Source organism: Festucalex cinctus, chromosome 1 (genome assembly GCF_051991245.1).
Source record: "Festucalex cinctus isolate MCC-2025b chromosome 1, RoL_Fcin_1.0, whole genome shotgun sequence".
In the NCBI taxonomy this organism is placed as follows: domain Eukaryota; kingdom Metazoa; phylum Chordata; class Actinopteri; order Syngnathiformes; family Syngnathidae; genus Festucalex; species Festucalex cinctus.
Window position 1 is genome coordinate 52,245,246 of NC_135411.1, and position 18,876 is coordinate 52,264,121.

The 18,876-nt window shown below is 40.7% G+C and overlaps 2 protein-coding genes across 3 annotated transcripts; one reads left to right on the forward strand and one right to left on the reverse strand.

Annotated features, from left to right (window-relative positions):
* Window positions 1-1,415: 1,415 nt before the first annotated feature.
* Window positions 1,416-9,462, reverse strand: luc7l3 (LUC7-like 3 pre-mRNA splicing factor). 2 transcript variants are annotated; one of them, XM_077541190.1, is made up of 11 exons: window positions 9,237-9,462; window positions 8,799-8,865; window positions 8,669-8,708; window positions 5,470-5,614; window positions 5,287-5,364; window positions 5,099-5,203; window positions 4,546-4,707; window positions 4,089-4,432; window positions 3,692-3,942; window positions 3,384-3,604; window positions 1,416-2,086 (listed from the first exon to the last, which is right to left on the reverse strand). In XM_077541190.1, exons 1-10 carry the CDS (start codon window positions 9,333-9,335, stop codon window positions 3,417-3,419), a joined length of 1,479 nt encoding a protein of 492 aa, XP_077397316.1. In that variant the 5' UTR covers window positions 9,336-9,462; the 3' UTR covers window positions 1,416-2,086; window positions 3,384-3,416. The 2 variants fall into 2 exon arrangements, with proteins under 2 accessions (XP_077397316.1, XP_077397307.1); XM_077541181.1 differs by having other exon boundaries at window positions 1,416-3,604.
* On the forward strand, window positions 8,933-17,528 carry ankrd40 (ankyrin repeat domain 40). The gene is made up of 5 exons (XM_077541202.1): window positions 8,933-12,401; window positions 12,825-12,973; window positions 13,276-13,920; window positions 15,212-15,393; window positions 15,571-17,528. Exons 1-5 carry the CDS (start codon window positions 12,268-12,270, stop codon window positions 15,712-15,714), a joined length of 1,254 nt encoding a protein of 417 aa, XP_077397328.1. The 5' UTR covers window positions 8,933-12,267; the 3' UTR covers window positions 15,715-17,528.
* The last annotated feature ends 1,348 nt before the right edge of the window (window positions 17,529-18,876 follow it).

The following is an 18,876-nucleotide window of genomic DNA, read 5'->3' on the forward strand; positions in this document are numbered from 1 at the left end:
CAGGTATTTTGTGATAATAGATGTGAGAGCAATAGGTCCGCAGTCATTCAAACAGTTCACATCATTACTAATTGTGACGTACAACTTCATTGAAAAACTGAAATAGAGGGGTACCAAAAAAAAAAGAAAAAAAAAAAAAAAGTACAATGACTTATAAACACAATCAACTAATTTGTTGCAGTTTTTTATTTTTTATTTAGGTATATCAATAGTAGTCGTCTATTGGTGGCACATCTGGATGTGGCAATATTTGCACACTTTTTTTTTTGCATAAACAAAGTGTCCGATTGTAAAGACAGCTCCTGTGCATAGGCCTCTTTTCAGATCATCCCACAGATGTTTCCCCAGATCCACATCTGGACTCGAACTGGGCCACTACAAAACCTGTATTCTCTTCCGGTGAAACAGTTTTGAGTGTTTGCTTTGGTTTGTCGTCACTTGCAACCGTTATTCTAATAATTGATTGGTCTTTTTTTATCCATTGATTAATGAATCAGATTTTAAAAACATGCTTCAATTTTCATCCTTTTATTAAAGAAAAAACACAATTATGTCGTTACTCGATTTACCGGGAAAACAGCAGAAAGCAGGAAAAAGTTGTACCAAAGTAAAAGCAGATGTTTGTAAAAGGCATGTTGATTCAACACAAACAATTCTTCTTTCATGGAGGACTACATGAATCTGAGAATATTTACTTACAACAGGCTGAAATTATGACAATTTGGACCGTTTTAGCTTTCCAATAGATTATCAAAAATTATTCATTAATGTAATAAAATAAGGCTTTTTGCTTTAAATGTAAACAGGTGTGTGCAGAATATAAAGATTGGTTAATTCTGAACATAGCCACATGATCACATCCCCAGCTAAAAGTGGGTGTACTCACTTGTGCATTCCATCTGAGATTTTGTTTTTCCAATTTAGCTATACAGATTGTCACAACAGTGGTGGAAAACATGAAATCTATTCATTTTGGGCTCTTTTTTTAATATCACAAAAAGCTGATAATTTTATAGGGATGTGTAGATATTCACAACCACTGTATAGAGCAAAATATGTGTGTGTGTGTGGGGGGGGGGGGTCCCCACCCAATAAAAAGTTACTCAAGGTCAGTGGTCCTCAACCATGGTCCTCAGGGGCCGGTATCAGTCCTGTTTTCCATGTCTCCCATAGCCAACACAAGTGGGAATTGCTATCAGGCTTCTCTAGGGCTTGCTGATTAGCTGATATGAATCACCTGTGTTGGCTGCGGGAGAGACATGGAAAACTGACTGGATACCGGTCCCCGAGGACCAGGGTTGGGAACCACTGCTCTAGGTTATTCCTCATCAAAACGTGTATCTTAAGGTAACTTGGAATTTTCCTAATTGCCATATAGACATTTTATGTATGCATCTAAAGAAAGAAGACTACAGTCAATTTTTAACCTTTTATTTTTCAAGACCACATGAACATGTACATGAACTAAGCTGACCAAACCTAAATACATCTTCAGCCTTCAATCAAAATGATCGTATCCAAAGGAAACTATTATATTTTACAGCAAGATGAGCAAATCACTACGAGTTCTATGTGTGTGTGTGTGTGTGTGTGTGTGTGTTGGGGGGGGGGGGGGTAAGAGCCACGCCCCATCATTGGACTAACATTTTACATCATTACTTAAAAATGTTAAAATATATCAGTAAGTGAAGTGGGACCTGACACATCAAAACAAACCACATGCATTATTTCTTTTAATGAGTTGTTACTAAATGCGGAGGAAAAAGGGATATTCTCAAAGTAAAAAAAAAAAAAAAAAAGAAAAAAAAAGTGATATCCGTCTACCACTTTTGATTTTTCAAGTGGTGTCTGACCGATGTCAAGACCCCTCAAAATACATATTACATTAACCACAATGACTTATCCAACTATGAGCTGAGACATGAAAAACAATGTAGTAATATTTTCCTCCCTCTTTCCACATGTATGTTGTTGATTTTATATAAGCCACTACACCTATGTGGATCACCTTGTTTATAAGCAGCGACGTGCCAGGGTCAAGAGTGTGGTTGGGGTGACATTCTCCAATGGATCTCTCAGGATTCCCCTGTTGGACAAACATGTTCAGAAAATGGAATGTTAGTAAAGGAGCCTGTTAACAACTTTTCTAGAACAAAACAAAAACAAAACAAAACAAAATCAAAGGGCTGCTACTGGATCATCAATAACAGTATCTGAGAGCATCACACAAAAGATTACAAACTTCCTCTGACATGCTTCGTCAGCATTTGGCTGAAAATGCTTACCAACTGTCTACAAAGTTTGACACCACTTTGAAATGAAATCATTTTACAAGTGTCAAAGCTATGTGATATTTCCTCTGTAGTTATAAAAGTGAACAGATGTATGTAACCAACAAATGATTCAGAGAAGACTACAATTAAACCCTATGGCAGAGGTTAATCAAGCAGGCGATCTCTCCTAAACTGGAATCTAAACAACATTCAGATTTCACAATCAAATTTTCAAGTTGATGTGGAGAGTACAGGCAACAGCATTGACATGAAATTGAAGGATGTGGGTATAGAAAGGAGTACCTGGGGTGAGTACCTGCACACTTTGACAGTCAGAGAGTATCCTTGATTTTTAATTTGCCCTTTTCACATGTGGTCTCGCTCACAACACCAACGCTGTGAGGTGCGGAAGTCAGCTGCAAATTATGCCATAAACCCTACCCTCCAGTTAGTTAGTTACGGTGTCTCTCCCGCCCCACAGCTCCTATGGCTTCCCCCAACCCACCACCAGCACCACCCCGCAAAAAGACACACACAATGCAAAGCATTATCAGGCACATTAAGGAAATGCATGGCATTTGCTAGTCAAGTATTGGTGTGTTTACATAGGAGGGTGAAATCGTCCCACTACGGATACATAAACACACGGTTGTGGGTTTAACCATTTGAAATCTATGTGGAATATATGTTCACACGTTATGAAATAAATACTGCCAAATGGGGAAAAATGGGCATGGATCAATGGATTATATTGTAATATTTTTTCCTGCTACTTTTGTCGACAAGGACCAAAACATCTTGAAGGATCAAAAGCGATACAAAACGAGGGGTACCTCTGGGCATGTTTGCTCAGGGCTACACTGGACTTTCCCTCTTGGCTTTGAGTGAATGATTTCTACCTTCTTCTCATTCATCGGGCCTAGTTCTTCATCTTCAGTGCATACTTATGATGCACTATTCAAAAACAGGATACGATACATCAGACAAACATCATCAGCATTTAAGTGAATGCAAAGAGGTGGGAGCAAGAGGGGAAGGAAGTAGTGTGGGAGGGGTGGGAGTGTGTGAGGGGTTGGGGGAACAGGGAGGTGAAGAGAAGGACACACTTACCTGAGTCTGATCTGAGGTCCTATCAGATCAGTTTTAATTGGACTGAGTGTCACCTTCAGAAAGGAGGAGCTCTTGCTGGCCGTTAAGGAGAGGGGGGGAGGCCGAGGCAGCAGCCTCTGTCTCCATCGACTCCGCTTCTGTTGAAGCCTTGACGGCAGCTGCTTCGCCGTCAGAGTTCTTGTCTTTCTTGGAGTTGGTGTTCTCCTCCGACACCTTACGTTCTAATCAAATAAAATAAACATCACGGGGTGTTTGGCGCAATCATCAATTTTACATCTTGCAAAAGAAAAACAGACATGGGTCATCACCTTTTTCTTTGGGTGAGCGCTCTTTGTCTCTATCTCTGTCCCTGTCTCTCTCCTTATCTCTCTCCCTGTCCCGGTCCCTGCTGCGGCTGCGGTGGCGGTGAGATCTGCGCTCTGAGCTTCGCGACCTCTTCCTGTCACGGCTGCGGGAGCGTCGCTTCCGGTCGGAGCGGTCGCGGTCACGATCACGGTCGCGATCACGGCTACGTCTTCTGTCCCTATCCCTCTCTCTCTCTCGCTCTCTGTCCCGGCTCCTGCAGAACAAGTAAACAGCAGCGATACAAAAGTATTAAAAAGCAAAGTAATCTCCAGCCTATGATGTAAAAATTATACAGTTAAAATTTTGACTTTTCAGTTTGATTCCAGTGCCTTGACATCAGAGAGTACCACTTTGGGTTACCTGCTGCGTCTGCGCTCACGGTCCCGGTCCCTGTCTCTGCTCCTGGACCTCCGACGATCACGGGAGCGACTTCTTTTCCGGTCTGATGCTCGGCTGGAATGGCGGCTGTTAGAATGGCTTCGCCGTGCCCGTCGGTCCCGGTCCCTTTCCCTGTCCCGTTCTCTGTCCCTGTCACGCTCCTTCTCACGTTCCCGCTCCTTCTCCTTCTCTTTCTCTCGCTCCTTCTCCTTTTCCTCCTCATCTTTACGCTTCTTCTCCCGCTCCTCCTTCTCACGTTCTTCTCGGTCTTTCTTTACGACTGGGTTTTCCCCTTGCGGATCCTCTGAGCGACGTCGGAGTTTCTCCTGTTGGAAGTCAAGCAAGCAGCAAATGTGATCCAGAAATTTGTAGCAAATGCAGGAGACAAAAATATGTCGTTACTGTCATACAACCCCCACATCTGCAAAATTGCTATTACCTTAAGCTCCTCTACAGTGGATTTGATCTTGGCGTAGCCCATATGCTGCTTTCCCATCAAGTGGTCATCCACCCGAGACTGAGCATCTCCCACGATCAGGAAGGCTCCACACACCTCACACACTTCCATCTGTTTCTCCTGGGCTGCAAAACTCTCAATTGTCTGAATGGAAAGACATCAGGATGACATCATCTCGTGCTTGACTAATATAACTCATGGAGCTTCATAAATGTGAGACAAATCCTAACTTCCCCACTGCTTTAAACATTATTTAATGGTATTTTTATGTTGAATCAATGCTACATTTATAATACATACAAAGTAGATTTGCAAAAAAAAATTGTTGTATAAATGTTGGCTATATTTTGTCTATTTAAAAGTGTAAAATAATGTAGTTAAGTACTTTACGGCTAGAATTCTAGGAGATTAACAGCCAAGTATTTTTTCATGAAATCTAATAAAATACAAATTATTTCATTTCGATTATGAAAGAAAGAATTAACCATTAAGAGGCAGCAGATGAAGGCTGATGAGGCTGAATTAGGTGACTCACTGAAGGGTTGGAGCTAAGAAGTTCCCTCTCCTCCTTGAGCTGCTCAACCAGTTTCATCATTCCTTGAGCCTCCTCCACACGGCCTTCAGAGCCCAGCTCCTCAATCTAGGCATATAAAGTACAGTGTTGTATCAGCCATCTAAGTGAAAAGGTAAAATTAAAGTTATTCTGCATTATTTTCAACAAACCTGCACAACTAAATCTTCAATCTTCTCTGTCAGAACCTGAGCCTTCTCATCATTCTTTCCTGCTGGAGCAGGAGCTTGCTGGAGGGGAGAAAAAAACACGGTACCGTTAGCAGTGAGTAAGACAAGCTCTTTTTATAATTTGCATGTTTTCAGTGTTATTATAGAAAAGTATGAAGCACGAACCCCTGCATTCTGCTGAGCTTGGGAAAGTGCAAGTCGAGCATGCCCTCGACGAATTCGCCGTTCTACTTCAGCCAGGAGTGACTGCAGATAGCGCAGAAAATCCCGCTCATATCCCTCCTTCATGTAACGTGAGCTCTTTTCGTACCTGAACAAAAAGAAAATACATTTGTCAATGGCTCACATATACATGGAATGACATTGCACACAATTTTAAACCACAGGTTAATTAACAAAGTTTAAAGCCATTATTGCAAAATACAAATATTAGCCATGTGTAAAGCAGGTGGCAGGATGCCTAAAAGTATATCAACAGGGCCACACAATACTTTTAGGTAGTGGATATTTTGTGATAATTATCGTATTGTGAGGTTCATATGGTGATAATATAACATTGTGACGTCTGGATATTGTTACATCTCCATTATTAATACTGTAATGAACCAGGTTTTGTTGTGTTCCTGTTAGTGCATGTTCCACTTGGCAGTTCTTGTTTCTGAGTGTTTGTGAACGCGTCGGGGGACTCGGAGAGGAGAGCCGAGAGAGAGAGGGAGAGTTTTCTTCTGTTCAGCTCCGGCTCACAGTAGCCGCTTGTGTGTCTCAAATAAAGGTGAGATCACCAACCAACGTCTGCTGTTTATATTCTAATACTTTGGCCTTTAAGTTTTCAGTGATGGCCCATTCATACCACCATTAATTAACTTCAAGTGGCCCGAGAGTCACGTGGTGGCCCTGGACCATCGTTAATGTCGACCATTGCGAAGATAGGCTGTTAACGGCATTACCAGCCTAACCCTAAACATAACCATCACCATAACCCTTAGCATAGGCTGTTATAAAAGCATTATCAGCCTCAAGGATGGGTTATGCTTGACGTGTGAATGCTCCGTGCGTAAAGCCTGGTACACACATAGAGAATCGGGCTGCTTTTGTCCCGATATTGCCCCTTCCCGACCTAGGACGTCAAATGCCCGTCAATCTTTTGTCTTATAAGATTATCTTTATATTGAGCCGTGTTAAGAGTGGATTTGTCCCGATAACTGGGTCCAAAACCAGTCAGGGCCGACAATCTTAAATAATGAACACGTTCAATATTTACGACAAAAATCTTAAAGGGACACTTTACTTATTGATCCATTTTTAGCAGCAAAAAGTTGCTACTTTTTCAATAATTAATTTGGTGACGTGATTATTTTTTTATGTACATTTAATAACTTTTAAACCATTGTTAAAATGAATCGAACGCCGGCATGTTTGTTACACGTGACTAAATAACCCGGATGTTTACGTCACTAGTGTGTAAACGCTACACTATGGAAGCACTATGCAACGCAGCCGTGCATCTAGCGTCAAACCCGGAAGGATTAAACCTTATCGCTTCGAGCCAACACGACAAAATAACACTACCGAAGGAAAGTCTGCCTTGGATGTGAAAGTTGTGGCGCCAGATGGTCTTTTCGGGCACAAAATAAACTTTGACGAACGAGTGAATCAGGCGGGGGGTGAGTGGTGCTCGTGCGGGAGCTGCAGGAATGGACAATCCGCTAATGAATGTGTGCTGTCTGGAAATGAAAGAACTCGAGGATCGGTTCCTTGCGGACAATCTCAACTGCATCCTGGAACATCAGACATTCAACATGGCAATACTAAATAGACATTCTCAGGATAGCTTTGGTTGCGATGAAAGATGTGAAGAAGAAAAGTCTTGGAGGAGCCAATATCCAACAGGTAAAGTGACACACAGTACGAGCAATGCAAAACGTGTGGAACTGACGAAATATTTCAGGAAAAAGAAAAAATAGTAAAATTAAATGTATCGTCGTTACAGCACCCAACCCTACCCTAGCTGTTTTTTTTTCTTTTTTGCGTAGCGTCCCACTGCGGTCAGGCCAGCCGCCACTCGAAAAGACGAAGTCAAGCCAGCCGCCCCAACGATTGTTAATACTGTGCATTACGGTAACGTGCCGACGTGCCCCTGCGTTGGCCACCTTCAAATGAATTATGAAATAAAACAGTCCGTGCAGTATAATAACCAATGCCCCCCCACCCCCGAAACATGCCTACCTTTCGCTTTAAATTTGCTTCGCTTCTCCGAGATCTTTCAGTGGCCGTAGTAAGACCTCGATTTGTGCCGGCTGTTGTGAGAGTGAAGGCTCCGTGTTGCTAGCAGTTGCGGCTCCTCCATCGGCTTGATTATTTCCCACGTCTGGTTCTTTAAAGATACTCGGTACTGCGTTGGGCTTTAGTATTAGGCGTGTGGCGTACCCCATCTCAAATTGTAACATATATTCGAAGTCCTCATGCCTGAAATGTTCGCTGCGCGCACGCCTGCTTGTCCTTCGGGAGGTTGACAGCACTTAGCAAACAAACCATTGTCTACTCAAGTAGCTTTGTTTTTTTGTTTTGTTTTTTTTTGGGGGGGGGGGGGTCTCGCGGGTTTTTCCTTGCCGACGCCTTGCAAAATTTTGCAATGCAGTAAGGCATAACTGACGTTTGTGTCTTCCTCGTTGTTATGTCTGCGTGAACTACTGTTCCCCAAGCGAGTATACACACTAGTGACGTCACCACTTGGGGGCGTTGCAACACGGAAGTACTTCTATGTTGAAAAAAGTTAAATAAATCAATATAGGAGTGTATTCTTCAGCTCTTATGCATGTTTCGTAGCTATACTAACTATTTACTGCCAATCAAGCCATACATGTAAAATTAAAGGAGCCTTCCTTTAACGTTGGCGGGGACGTCGGGGTGCGCCTGCGCCACCAACTGTGACGTCAAACGGAATGTAGCCAATCAAGAGGCCCCCTAACTGAAAATGATGGTAGTGCGCACATTCAAAAACTTCCAATTTGATTAGATCACGTATAATTACGCGAGGGGGCTCTCACGGAGGACTGGAATCTTGACCAGTGTTGAGATGATAATCTTTAGGTTTGTGAGGGAGCTGTGTGAGATTATGTGTAATGTGGATGCTGCGTGGTTGCTGAATTGATATCATTAAACCATGCACGGTTATCAGTAAGTATGACATACTTTCTGTCAAAAAAATTAAAAAAAAAAAAATATATAAGGTGGTAAAAAAAAAAAAAAGTGGGAATCGAACTCATGACCTAGCACTTTCAGGTAGCGAGCGCTCGATGGTGACTTGCCGGTCACGTCAAAATATCCACTACGAAAATATAAAGTACAACAATGCATTACTTACACGTTCCGAAGATTTTCATCGTGTATTTTCTCACAGGGGCCTTCCAAGTGAAAATTGAAAGAGTTAGTAAGCTTCTCGTCATATACAAACATACGTTATTGTGATGTGTATATCATAGTCTGGAACTTACCTAAATCAGAGCGTGTGTTTGTAAATAATTCCGCTGGACAGAAGCCACACAGATAATAGCGACACACCTAGAAACAGGTATAAGAATTTTAATTACAAGGTACAAAAATTCCCCCCTGATTTAGTGATACTAACACGTCTCTCCTGGTTACGGGTTCAAATCAGATCGCAAAGCATGCAACTCGTGCCTCATTAGCATTAGCAGGCTAACAATGGTTCAACGTGTGTGGATTTATACTTATGCCCTAGTGCATCAACCATATTTCACGGCTATGTTATTCGATAATTGCATGAACACTCGTTAAATAGTTGCGTGAATAATCGTTAAAATAGATGCAAAGACACCGACAGGGCGAATTTTCACCCCAAACACAACAGACGCTCGGTTACGTTAGCAAGCAACCCCACGAGGCTAAAATTAGCAATAATGCTATCTTACGCTCTCATCGTCCCATTTGACGTTACATCTCTTCTCGTCGGGGGCCAAATTCCTGTCTCGGCCCATTAACTCGTCGAGTAGCTGGGCTGCGGAAATCATTTTTGCTTAATTTAGAAGTACTGCTGTTAAACACAACAATATATCGCGGAGCTTCAGCTCACACCATCCCAAAGCGCTCAAACTCCAAAGTACATTGAATCAAAATGGCAGTTACGGTGACGTCACCCTAAACTGCTAAACTGAATCAGGCTTTGTTTTGACCCGGAACTGCAACTACAATGGAATGTTAAGGAAAACTGCGCGTGCGCGCGTACACGGACATTGACAAACGCGTGCGCGCGCAAGTACACTCGGGTCAGTACACAGTGCACACAGGCAACAGAATCACATTTTATTGGAATGGAAGCGTACGGCCACATCAGATCTTTTCATCATTAATGCAATAATCAAAACAAACACGGTACACAAAGTGCGTCTATAATCCGAAAGACATTCCTTTACCGGGATAGGCCTACCAAGTGTGACAAAGACAAATTCAAATATCTTGGGTACTAATTTGTACATTTTCTTTGCCTCCATATTGGATGTGGCAAAGCTGAGCTAGAGTAAGATGCTTTTATTCACATGTGCTGCAAAATTGTACTAGTTGTTTACAAGTTATTAAGTTAACAACTGTTTTACACTCGGAGTCAGCTCTCATGAGATGAAAACTGTCAAAACATCGGCCCATCATTGACACAGATGCCCTCCTTGAGTCGAGTGCTTCTGCATTTTCAGCGAGCACTTTATGACACAAAGCTTCATAAAAAAAAAATAAAAATAGAGACTGAAAAGGACCATGTATTTTTACAAGGCTACTGTAAAAGAGTCCCTAGTATGGCACTGCTTCTTCGTTTTCCTTACAGTATGTTTAGCTAAGGACTGTCATGTGTACAAGACAGCTACACTGTCCCATGACGTGTGGTAGCCACTTTGGCTAGCCAGCAACACCTGTCCTTGGCTGAAACCAGCATGTGTTACACTACGTCATACAGCACTTGCCGAAAATGCGGAAGCACTCGCCGAAAGGTGGTCATCCATCAATGACGGGTCGTAATGACAGTTTTTCACACCACTGATGAAAACTTGGTTCTTACATCGGCAAGCAATACTGATTCTGAAGGCGCTGGGCAAATTAGACTGACATCTGATGGAACAAACATAGTAACATACAGATACTAGAAGCATACATGAATACAATTTCATGGAGCAAACATTAGGTTGTAAATATTCCAGCTGTTTTATTAACTTCAATCCCAAAGTTCATAGATCTTCTTTTAAAAATTGTTTTCCTGCCCCAAACGACTGCAACAAAAATAAAACTTACCATATTCATCCGACTGTAATCTATTACAGGGTTAGTGAGGACTACTGTACGTGATTCCTGTGCCTGTTTATAGCCTATTTAGAACATTTTATTCACCATGTACTGTATCGTATTATGTAACTACCTGTATATCACAATGTACAGCTTGTTGTCTATTTATATTTACTTTTGTCTTTCTTTATTTTACTCTGCTCTCTGCTGTTAGGGGGCAATGTGGCATACATTTTGGAGAAGCACCAGAGGCCATTCTCAGATGCAGAAATAGGAGAATAGATATTTGATTTTAGCATGAATAGAATTTTAGTTTTGGAATTTCCGGGATGCTTGACTTGTGATACATTTGCTTTTTCCTTCTTTCCTGTGGTTCTTGTGTGTAGAAAAGCATTGTTAACCACCCCCTCCTGACATATTGTTTTGAATTTAAATGAGGTTAAGTGAAGTTAATTTCCGTCAAAATGGAAACATTTTAGTTTATTTATTTATTTTTATGTTTGTTGTTGCTTTGAACAACCAAATCACAGCTCAGTTAAAAAAACAAACAAAACAAAAAACAAAAAAACAAACAAACAAAAAACAAAGAAAGAAAAAACAGGTGAGCGATAAATGGTCTGTTACTTTTTTTTTTTTCTTTTTTTTTTTTTTTTTAATGTAGGCTAAACCTTTATTTAACCAGGCAAAAATGTTTGCTAACTAATTCGAACTATTTACAAACATGACCTGGACAAGAAGCCCCAACAGGAACATATACAACACAATACGCAGACACACAAATAAAACAACAAAGCACAACATAAGTATAAAACAAAGAAAAGAAAGACACATATGCTTATATTAATAAGAACAGGTATCGTGTCAACTATAATTTCCTGAATCTTGTTTTTGCGGAAAGGTACTGTCGTCAGTGAAATGAGTCTGAGTACAGTATGTTTTGTAAGATGGTCCAATCATTTGCTGCTGCGAATCGAAAGGAATTACGGCCAAATGTAGTGAGTGTTTTTGGAGTGGTAAGCTTAATGAGCTCACTGGACCTGGTGCCTGTAAGTCATCATATCGTCACCCTCTTAAAATAATTGCAGAAAACTGCCATTTGTGGGTAACATATTGGCAATGGTGAGGGAAATCAGTAATAGAGAGATAGTCATTAGATTAAGAGTGTTTTTAGTACCGCATTAGTGATTTAATAAATGAATGAGCTACATTAGCTGTATACACTCTTTGTACTAGTTTACGATTTGCCACATCAAATATGGCAGACTCTCTGACGTATTGCAGCAACGTACCAACTTGCTCAATGCGGTCTGGGTTGTAGTTGTTACACGCAAAAGTGTCCCCTCACTATGTGGCCGTGTTTTTACCAACCCTCCGAAGGAACGCAGGCACCGCAGACAAGATTGACTGGAACGCGGTTGTTGATTAACAATACAAACTGAGCCGAATGCAAACAAGAAAACAGCTTTGTAAACGCGCAAGAATCCCGTTGTAAAGTCTAGCGGAAGCAGTTTGTTATCACTATCTAAGATTAGCACCAAAGACTGCTATCACCTAGTCAAGCTAGCTGGCACAGTAGTCAATTTTTTTAGCCTGGCGACTAATGCTGTTTGGCCATTATTGTTGTGAGGTTTTAGTATAACATATGAACTCAGAACTCCCGTAATCTGTGCGAACATGTCCACCACTTCGTTGGATAAAGAACTCCAGGAGCGGCTGAGAGAGGCGTCTGCAATCGGGGACATTGACGAAGTGAGGACATTGGTAGAGAGTGGAGTAAATGTCAATTCCCAGAACGAAATCAACGGATGGTAAGCTTGAGCACTAAAGCATAACATTAAGTGAGGTCTTCCTAACGTGGAAAGCCACAGACGTGTTTGCCTTTACTTACTGTAAAGAATTGAAGGCCATTTAACAACTTTAAGAAGTTGCTTGGTTGAGTTGCATGTGTTTGGTTTGGTCTGTGTGATATCCTATTAGGCAAATCATGGCTTAATCCTTTAGAGCCGGCTGTCGGAAATCCCTTTAGTGGGTAATTTGGGCTTTCAAGCAAAAATAAATAAATAAATAAATAAATAATCAAATTATATTCCCAATCACGAACGTGGATTGTTTTCTAATTATGTATAAAAGTTATACATTACTATAATATATTAACTTCACTCAAACCTCCTTTTAGATTTACGATTTGGGTATCTCTTTTACAAGTGCGTAATTGTCTTTAATCTCACCAGGACTTGCCTGCATTGGGCATGCAAGCGGAACCATAAGCAGATCGTGTCCTACTTACTTAGTTGTGGTGCAGACAAAGACATCCTCACGTCTAAGGATGAGCTGGCCTCACAGCTCACATCCAAACCGGAGATCAAACGCCTTTTAGGAGGTAAACAATTAATTATCAGTCATTGTTTTTCCTGCCTCATTACTTTTTTTTGTAGTGTTTTTGTGAGGGAGATCAAAATACAGTGTTATCATATGACATGAACAAAAATGTGGCTGCCGTTTGCAACAAGCTTTGCCGCGCTGTATTTGTGTGAATGGAGTCAATTTAACGGTCTCTTATTTCATGGAATAACTTAATGCGGACGTTAATATCACATTTAGCATCTGTCAGTATATGACTTCTTCTACCTTGAAGCTTGTATATAATTATTTTTATTTATTTTTTTTTTTTAACTTCCACAGTTGAAGTGGAGGACGTACCTGAAGTCAAGGAGCCTGAGTTGCCAATCATCCCCAACTATTTGTCTAACCCTCCCTTTTTATATGCAAAGATGGATAACAAGATGGAGCTTCTCCTTTCGCAGCACCTTGCACAAAATGGTTCTGTGGAACACAAGGAATCCACGGAAAGCAATTCAGCTCCACTTTCTCCAAACCAGCACTTTCAGACGTCACAGAGCCTGACCCCCGATGACCCCGTTCCACCAGCAAACCCCATCGCTCACAGCCAAGTTCAGACCCGGGAAGTTGTTCCAGTGGCTGAGCAAAATGGCGCGTCACCTGGCTTGGCCGCATCTCACAACCACACAGTTGTAAACTGCACAGTGCCGGTGGATCTGTCAGTTGAGCCGCACCTCGTCAACCACGCTTTGCCGCACAATGGAACCGTGTGCTCGCCTCCCTTGGCCTCACCCAGCCCAGGTTTGGCTTGCAGCAATGGTCCAAGCAGTCAGGTCCAAGCTTCAGTGACCAACGCTAAACCAAAAGTGAGCAGGCAGCAGTCTGTCCCACCTGTCCCACAGCAGATAGGCTACAGTCAGCCAGGTGGACCTTTGCCAGCCTTCCAGCCATTTTTCTTCACGAGCACCTTCCCCGTTAATGTGCAAGGTGAGAGCAAACTAAAATATGTCGTTAGTTACATTAGATAGCTAGATAGACGATGGTGCAATGAACCACTGGTCACTATTCATATGACAGCTTTATGTTTAACTAAACCGATCCCAATTTCACAATGACTAAGTAAATTTGTGAGTAATTGAGACAAGATCCCCATTTTTGTTTGGTGGTGTGCTACACAATCATATCTTAGCTCAATAAAGGTTGGGATGTAGGGTGTGGCCAAAAGCACATTAGTCATTATTCGGTCAATAATAATAGTCACTGAAGTGTGACAAACATTTATGTTTTGATTATGTAAAGGAGCTATAGAAAGTCTACACACCCCTATTCAAATTTCAGATTTTTTGTAATTAAAAATGAGCCCAAGATTAGGGCTGTGCAAATCAAAATGTAATTACAATCTCAATAATTACACTCCACAATGACAAAATCGTATACGCGTAAAAAACAAAAACAAAAAAAACCTAACACATTAATGCTAATTTTGAGTTGTTTAAATTTATACATTTGCACCTTTTGAAATAATAATAATAACTACTTAAATACATTTAGTTTCATCCAGAAGGAACTTGCATAATTATGGTGTTTCAAAGAATTTTATTTCTCTTATTATTTTTTTATACCAAAAAATAAATGACCGTGATTTTAATTATTACGAAAATAATCATGATGATGAATATTTTCTTCACAATTTAGCAGCCCTAACCAACATACATAATTTTAAAATTTTCTCCACCGGTAAGGTGACCTATAACCTTCATAAACTCAAAAGAAAGTAAGAACAAACATAATTCCGATTCCAAAAGTGCACAACACAGCTCATCAACAAAATAACACCATCATTTCAGGGAAGCGTGGTGGTGGTTGCATCACGCTATGGGGCTGATTTTCTTTAGCTGGAACTGTCACACTGCTGGACTCCTAATCCAAAAGACTGACTGCTGTAATAAAATCCAAAGGTGCTGCCACAAATGATTATCTTGCATATTTATGTGAAGAAAACCTGGATAGCAAAGAAGATGTGTTATTTTATGCATGGTACATGGCTGCTTAAGTTGTATAGCGCATTTCTGATTGAAGTGATGAGAAGCGGAATGGACTGACATGATTGGTTCACATAACACACAGTGAAAGAGCTTGTGTGAATATTTAGATAATAATATGAATAATTACTTGGTTATGGCAATAATCTGTCAATTTAATTTGAATCCTGTTGAATGAGTGCACGGTCCCAAATTGTACCACAGTGAACCAACCTGTGACTTGACTCCCACTGCAGAATTAGTCGTGAAGGTGCGTATCCAGAACCCGAACGCCCGTGAGAACGATTTCATCGAGGTGGAGCTGGACCGCCAGGAGCTCACGTATCGCTCACTGCTGAGGGTGTGCTGCCGTGAACTGGAAATCAGTGCTGAGCATGTGGAGAAGATCCGCAAGCTGCCAAACACCATGTTGAGGAAGGTAACATGTGCTTTGCTTATCCCTGTTCATTTTTAAACGGACTCAAAAGTATTCAAAAGTCTGTGTGACAATGTTTGTGTACACTGAGGCTTTCTGTACTTCATTATTGCTGCTTCATGTGGCTGCGATACGCAACAACTGATAAAATCCGGAATGAATGTCCCCTCTTTTGCCCAGGACAAAGATGTTGCCCGGCTGCAGGACTTTCAGGAGCTGGAGGTCGTGCTGGAGAAATCGGAGGGCTTGTCCCTGTTCTCCGGGACGGGGGGGCTGACCGACAGACCGTGCTACAACATGAAGGCCTCGCGCCTCACCTACTAGAGCGCCCGCTTTTCCCCGCTTCTCACGGGCTTCCGTAGCCACCCTCGAGCCAGACGCTAAGCAGTTACCTGCCGGATCCCTTGTCGAGCTTTGTTCAGCTTTCTTAGCGGGATTCCGTCTTTCAAGTTCTCGAGCTGTTTGTCCTCCTCCGGGCCCTTTCGCTGCTTTCGTGTTCCCCGGCTAGTTTTGAGAGATTCCTGATGCATGGTGTCTTGGATTATGAGAGATAAGTATTTGGGTCCCTCTCTCCAATGCCACCCAGCGCACCTTGTGCCAAGACTCCAGGGGAACGCCAAGGGTTGGGTGGGGGACATGAGCTTGTCTTCCTGGGGTTTCTGCAATAGCCTTATATGGACGTGTCCATCGACAAGCCGTGGAACAAAGTGTCACAAGCTATTTGATTTACTGTCACTGATCCGAGCACTACAAAACAACAGCAGCTATGGTAGACGCGTTGCAGCTTGCTTACACACCTTCATACATGCTGTTGCTTCAACCTTAGTGTCTTTGCTGCAGAGGGGAGCTCTGTTCGTTGAAGTGTTGGCCTTTTCGGACTACTCATTTTAACTGCTGTCTGCACATGATGGAGATGAAGTGCACTGTGGAGAAGAAAATTTTAGTTTTTATAGTTTCACAATTCGTAAATAGTTGTTTTAAATTCCCTGATACCTCACCATCTTTGAAGTATTTATTTTAGTTTTGTTTTTTTTCTTTCAGTTGTATTAACTATCACTAATGAGGCTGGACCACACATTGTGCTTTCGACTAACAAGGCTCGTACAAGTAAAGACAAACATGTTCCTTTTACGTTCCCAGGTTGCAAAACGTACATTGTACGATACAAGGAAGTGTCTTCCTCACCAAGCTCATTTTGACCTGTTGGTAAGCAGAATATCTGATCTGCATCTCAAAGGAATGCAGCTCAGCAAGTTAGCGTCCTACAAAGTCGATAGGAATGAAAAATGCACCTGCTCGTTATTGTTCCAAAAGTGAATTTTGTAAAACAGAAACAAAACTGTTTGCCTCCTTGTCAATGCCATTTTTTTATTCGAATCACTTCCTTTTTGTTTGTTTCAAATAGTAGCTTTATAACTGAAGTCTGTTTGACCTAACCTCAAACTGCGCTGACAAGATGACTATTAACACAAAATTTTTTGTATGTTCAAAGATGGCAATGGGCAGGTGAAGAGCCTTACGTCGAATGGAAATGTTAATGCTGCTCTTCTATTGTGTTCTATTAATGCTGGCCCTCCTTTCTTGAGAGTGTTACGTTGTACATCCTACAATCAAAAGGTTTGTCCACTTTTCAAATGTATACCTGAAGCTCTTACTTTATGATATATATTTTTTTATTAATAAGCATAGTTTTGTTTTCTTTTTTGAACCAGGTAGGCCTGTTGTGTTTGTGTCAAAACGTTAATGTCGGAAGCTGAAGTTCATGCGCGGCATGGCCGTTGTTGGAAGAAAGTGCAATGTGAGGTAAAGAGTCAAGACAATGCTAAAGGCTTTATTAAGAGTCAAATGAGTGGAGAGAAAGTGTGGCTAAAGACAGGGTGAGAGCGTCATGTTTAAGTTTAGTTTATGGCTCATGTATGAGCTGTGAAAAGGAGAGGACTAACAATATTTGTGGGCTTGTTTATTGTTCTAGAGTTAAAGCAGAATAGAGTTTGACTTAACCTATGCATCCAGAGTCTAATATTTTTCTAAAAGATGTGTCCTGTGTACTTGCAGACATAATCGTAAGCACTGTTGAAGCTGTTTTTCGTTCTGGAGACCTGTATATGTTCTTTGATAAAGCATGATGAATGACTTCATCTCTTCTCTGGCTCCATTACTTGAACACGTCCTCTTATTAATGTCCGATCTGTCGTAGGTATGACATCTTCCAGTATAGTTGAAATTCCATCCATCCATGTATGAACCGCTTATTAACATTAAAAACACTAGAGGGAGGTAGAGTCAGCTGGTAAGGCCAAAGCCATTTGTTCATTTTATTTTCTCTGCTAAAAGGCACAATTTTACCAATCAGTGTAAAGTGTCGGTTTTCTTTTAACAACTAAATTGCAAGTCAATCTATACATGGTAATTATATAATTTAACAAATCATGCTGTCTTGGTTGTTTAAATTGTTAAATAAACGAGTTTCAATTTCAACCGTAAGAGTTGAGTCTTAAGTTGGATCAGTTTCTTCACTTCCATCTAGCCCACCATTAAATTATTATATCCGTTAAGAAAATCTTATCATTTGCATTTTAGTACCAATCTTGACTAGAATGATCAGGTTTTGTTTTTGTTTTTTGTTTTTTTTAACGTGGATATATGTATGATGGAAGAAATTCTACAGGACTGTCTCAGAAAATAAGAATATTGTGATAAAGTCCATTATTTTCTGTAATGCGATTAAATAAGCAAAAATACCATACATTCTGGATTCATTACAAATCAACTGAAATATTGCAAGCCTTTTATTGTTTTAATATTGCTAATTATGGCATATATTTTTTTTTAAACTTGTTCTGAGGAAATATTCTAATATTTTTGAGATAGGATATTTGAGTTTTCTTAAGCTGTAAGCCATAATCAGCAATATTACAATAATAAAAGGCTTGCAATATTTCAGTTGATTTGTGATGAATCCAGAAAGTATGTCATTCTTGCTTATTTAATTGCATTATGCAGAAAATAATGGACTTTATCACAATATTCTAATTTTGAGACAGTCCTGTTTGTGCACTATCCAAGGACTATTCCAATTACAGCACAAGATAATTCTTCAATGGAAACATGACAAATAAGAAACGTATACTATATATTAAAACAAATAAAAAAAGATAATATGAACCAGTAAAGCTAAACATGTACGATTAACGACTTACTACAGTATACTCTGAAACCAATTGCAAGTCAAAACTTTGAACCCTCACCCCCTGGGGCTTCAGCTGTATATTGTAATCTGACCCAGGTTTGCACAACAAGCCACAGTAGTACATTTTGTTATGCCCCAAATCATCAAGACCTTTTGTTATGTTCCCTTGCAGATGTAAAGAACATAAACATCCACTAAGTTGGGGTTGTACTCATACAACTTGTATATCTGTGACGCTTCTTGAATGAATGAATACAACAGTCCCATGTGGTGAGCAGATGTTCTGGCAAAGCAAA